This window comes from Dermacentor albipictus, chromosome 4 (genome assembly GCF_038994185.2).
Source record: "Dermacentor albipictus isolate Rhodes 1998 colony chromosome 4, USDA_Dalb.pri_finalv2, whole genome shotgun sequence".
Lineage (NCBI taxonomy): Eukaryota > Metazoa > Arthropoda > Arachnida > Ixodida > Ixodidae > Dermacentor > Dermacentor albipictus.
In genome coordinates, this window is record NC_091824.1 from 6,948,833 (window position 1) to 6,953,483 (window position 4,651).

Consider the following 4,651-nt stretch of genomic DNA (forward strand, 5'->3'; position numbering starts at 1 on the left):
GAATCGATGCTGATCGGCCTGCGCCACAAATGCACTGCTTAGGTGCCGCTTTGGAATCAGCGCCATTCATGCCGATATCTTAGCGAGCTGCGCCATAAATACTTTGGGTATGTGCCGCTCTTCCATTAGCTTTTCGCGAACTAGGCTCACTGAGCATGTGCCGGTGAATGTGAAGCAAGCGAGAGAACGATTACCAGCGTTGGCTGACACCAGCGCGGCACGCTTGTTGTCGAAGAGGCCACGCGCGGATCTCTCGGCAAGGCCACTAGATGGCGCAGCCCACCACCGCGCCAGGCACTTCGGAGGTCAAGCAGGCTTCAAGGCGATGACACTAGATCGCGCCCAGTGACCATAGGGATCCATGAAAAATTAGCCCCGCTGCAGTACATGCACACATAACTCGTTTCGACGGTGGCCATATGTTCTATCGTTGTGTAAGCGGTCTTCCTTTAGCCGCACCAATTTTTTTAAAAAAATTGTGTCTTACAAGTAGCTCAATTCTAACGTACTGGATGAGGCGTCTGTTACTTCTACGAGAAATCGAAATGCCTAATTGATTGAGTAACAATCAGGTTTATTTCTTTTTAAGTAACTACTTTACGGCACATATTTGAATCTACGAATTATAGCCGGATTGTTCCTAAGCCGAATTCACTTGGAACGAATTCTCAGAACTGCGCCAGCTTTCCAGATAATTTTCAACGTGCCCGACAATACGCACTGGCGTTCCAGTTACACCTTCAAAGAAAACGCTGGTTTATGCACTTGAAGCACACAAGTATCTGGAACACCAATGCACTTCGTTGCCCGCTTTGAAAGTTAATACACTCGAAATTCATTATAGCGAGACTGGATATAACGAAATAGTGAATATAACAAATTAAATGAAATTCCCCTTGAAATTCCCTTAGACATCTATACATTGAAGACCTCACTTTAACCTTAAAACTTTTTGTGCGCAAACAAACAGGGGCGAAGAATAGGGGCAACACAAGGACAAGCGCTTTCTAACAACTGGTTTTATTTTTGAAGAACCACCTGCTTAAATACCCGCAGATCTGCGCGATCAAGTCAAGAGAGCACGTCAATAGTACAAATAACACTTGTGATAAAAACACGTGGACAAAAGCCACCCGGTCAACATAACAACAGCAAGGTGCATAAATCAACCACTTAGAATAAAATGCGTTAAAGTTGTGATGACAGAAGCGAATGTTCTTTATCCAATAATGGAACAGAAGGATGGCTGATGCATTTTTCTTTTTGTTTTTCAATCCAGTGTGCTTCCACAATCTCCCTAGCGCTTTGATTCCTATGCCTATACAAAATATCTGTGCTCCTAAGACAAGGTGAGCAATCATGTTCTTGGCAATGCTTTGCCAAATGCGTATTAGGGCGACCTTTCAGACTAGACAAGTGTTCCCTTAACTTCGTGTTATTGCATCTCGCACTCTGCCCTACGTACACATGACGACGAGATATGGTCATGGTCATGTGTACGTAGGGCAGACTGCGAGATGCATTAACACGAGGTTAAGGGAGCACTTGTCTAGTCTGAAAGGTCGCCCTAGTACGCATTTGGAAATGCATTGCCAAGAACATGATTGCTCACCTTGTCTCAGTAGCACAGACATTTTGTATAGGCGTAGGAATCAAAGCGCTAGGGAAACTGTGGAAGCACACTAGATTGAAAAACAAAAAGAAAAATGCATCAGCTTATCAGCTTATCAGCCATCACAAGCTCATCTGCCTTTACTGAAGCTGTTGTCACCCATATCTCAAAATGAACGCCTGTTTTTAATGCTTACTTTTTTACCCACCCCTTATGTAATACCCCTCCAATGGTGTTTTTAAGGTAATAAAGTGAAGCGAAGTGAAGGATACGTGGTGGGTAAGAAGATGCGGGATAGGGCGGAATCGAAGGAGCCGGGTGGTTATCAGGGCGACGGGCCGAGCATAAGGTGTGAACACCCATGCTTTCGAACTCCTGGCGGACCAGTGCCTGGATCAGGGAAACCGTGACTGCTGGTGCGCTTGTGGGGCTGGAGTCGAAGGCAGACGGATAGGTGGCCTCGATCTCAGGCCACACAATTCTGGTAATATCGCCAGTGTTGTTGGGATGAGGAACGTCAGCACAGGAAGATGTCGCTGGGGTGTTGGGCAGACGGGCAAACTGTTGGTCGATACGTCGGCTTTTAGCGAGTTCCAGGCGGCGGCACTCTTTTATAACTGCATCCACCGTCGCCGCGTTGTTAAATACGAGCAAGTTGAAGGAGTCATCGGCGATGCCTTTGAGGATGTGGGAGACCTTGTCGGACTCAGTCATGTGGGTGTCAACTTTGTGGCACAGAGCCAAGACGTCCTGATTGTACGTGACATAGGGCTCTGCTGACGTCTGCACACGGCCGGAAAGCGCCTTCTGCGCGGCAAGTTGGTGACAGTAGGGGTTGCCGAAGAAGTCTCGGAGGTTTTGCTTAAGCGAATCCCAAGTGCTGAGCTCTTCTTCGTGCGTCCGAAGCAAAACACGAGGTGTGCCACCGAGGTAAAAGACTACCTTGGCGAGCATGATAGTAGGGTACCACCGGTTATTGCTGCTGACGTGTTCGTACAGGCTGATCCAGTCCTCAACGTCTTCCCCATCTTTGCCCGAAAATACGCCAGGATCACGGGGAGCAGGGAGAGTAAGGTAGGTCGCCTTAGTGGCAGCAGGTGTCGGAGCCGGCGGAGCCGAGTTGTCCCCGCCGGGAGCCATGTAGGAAGGCTCGACGTACCGTCCACTGCCAAGATCCGTGGCGAGGTACAGGGAACGTCCACCTCCACCAGATATGTTACGTAGGAATACGCAGACGAAAAGCTAGATACAAGTATATTTACAGAGAAATGCGCCGCACCTGGCCAACAGGCAACAGCCCGCGCCAGCATCTTATCGTCGTCGTCGTCTTCACACTGCGCGCCTCTTCGTGATCGCATATACTGTCCCGTAGCAATATATATAGAAACATATATATATATATATATATATATATATATATATATATATATATATATATATATATATATATTAACTGTGCGTGTGTTTCATATAGGGCTGTTGAGAGATGATGCAAAAACTCAGAAGGACAAAGTGAAGTTAGGAACTTACGCCATGGCGCGCGTTGCAGCAGGCAAGCGACCGACGGAACCCGCATTAAGACGCCGGTTCTCCACCTTACCGTTCCGTTGCCATGCACCACGATGTTGCTCCATCATGACGGAATCCATTATATCTTGCCTCCGTTAACAAAATACTGTGATGAAGCAAATTTAGACGGGACAAGAATCACTAACTGCGCGATCGAAGCATACATATGAAAACAGCCTGGAATAAAAAGTCTTAGTTTTGCATCTAAAAAAAGAAGAACGGCCGATCAGGCAGCTACTGCGTTTGCAGTCCACGAATTTTGCAACAGAAAACTTTTAAGACATTCCCAAGACCCAATGCTATGCGTGCCTTAATTTAGTGAGCGCATCAACTGAGACTTGTTTTGAGTATCTTTAGCGCTACATGATAGAAGAAAAGCCACAGCAACCAGCTATAAACTCCACAAATGAACTTTATTTGACCAGCAATTGTTTGCGTGCTGAACAAAACAAGGGAGAGATGACTTTTACATTTTTTTTTTCACTTGACACATCATTTCATTTCATATATACAGGAGAGACAAGAGCAGGTTCGACTGTGGGTACATGGGATACAGTTCCTGAATAAGGAGCGTCCCGGTATATTATGCAGAGAATGCACACGAAGTGGCTGCGGCAAAGAATGGGAGCAGCAAAAGCAGCAACCAAGGTCACCTGAAAGCGTCGAAAATATTACGCGAGAACAAGCGGAGGCGGAAGGCAGCGACTCTAGCAGAGGAGCTTTCTTCGTCTTTTCCGTTGAGTAGTCTAAGCGACTTGGCTTGATCGCTAGTCATTGCAAGTTTCAAAAAGAGTAGAACATGACATGTGCGGTGAGGTCGCCACACTTGCACTTTCAGTTAATCCTGAACGGTCACCCGATGTTATCTCCACAAGGGTAGCCATCTTTTGCGGATACATGCACCACTTTGGCATTAATGTAGCGCCGCTCGTTCTCAACACTAAAGTTTAGGCGTGTACCATACTAACCAATGGTATGTGCAATACAGAAATGCAATATTTGAGTTCCCATTGAACTGTATGTAACTTTTATTACTTAAAATCTGTTTATCGTCGCAGTTAAGGCCAGCCGATTAAGCAGACAAAAAAAAACAGAACAAGGAAGAGAAATTACACTCAAAAGCCATAGTCAAAGTAGCAGGCGATAACGCGCAACGCTTTTACAACATCCGGACGCTAGAACGTTATAGCATGTGGAGCGCAATGAGCAAATAAATGTCCATAAGCAGCGCAAAACAAATTTGCTAGTAAGAGCAAGCGTTCGAAATGCAGTACAAATTTTCAGCTACATTTTGCATGCGAACGTGACGAAATTGATACATAGGATTGTGCAGAAGCAGTTACAAGTACCTGAATGCTTTGAGTCAGACGGTTTATTGTCACAAAGACTGCACAGGGACTATGCAATAAGCTGTCATAGAGTCAATTTATATCACAGGGTGTTTTTCAACCTGCATCCAAAGCAGTGCAC

General features: G+C 46.0%; 1 protein-coding gene across 1 annotated transcript; it reads right to left on the reverse strand.

Moving 5' to 3' along the window:
- Positions 1-1,014: 1,014 nt before the first annotated feature.
- Positions 1,015-2,883, reverse strand: LOC139059583 (uncharacterized). Its single transcript, XM_070538012.1, has 2 exons — positions 1,885-2,883; positions 1,015-1,058 (listed from the first exon to the last, which is right to left on the reverse strand). The coding sequence occupies exons 1-2, from the start codon at positions 2,750-2,752 to the stop codon at positions 1,021-1,023; spliced, it is 906 nt and encodes a 301-aa protein (XP_070394113.1). The 5' UTR covers positions 2,753-2,883; the 3' UTR covers positions 1,015-1,020.
- Positions 2,884-4,651: the final 1,768 nt, after the last annotated feature.

Excerpts from the sequence above, each read along its gene's own strand:
- LOC139059583 (XM_070538012.1), bottom strand. The coding sequence starts at position 2,752 with ATGGCTCCCGGCGGGGACAACTCGGCTCCGCCGGCTCCGACACCTGCT. Across the intron at positions 1,059-1,884 it reads CGCATCTTCTTACCCACCAC|ATCTGCGGGTATTTAAGCAG; the intron begins GTATCCTTCACT and ends TTGATCGCGCAG.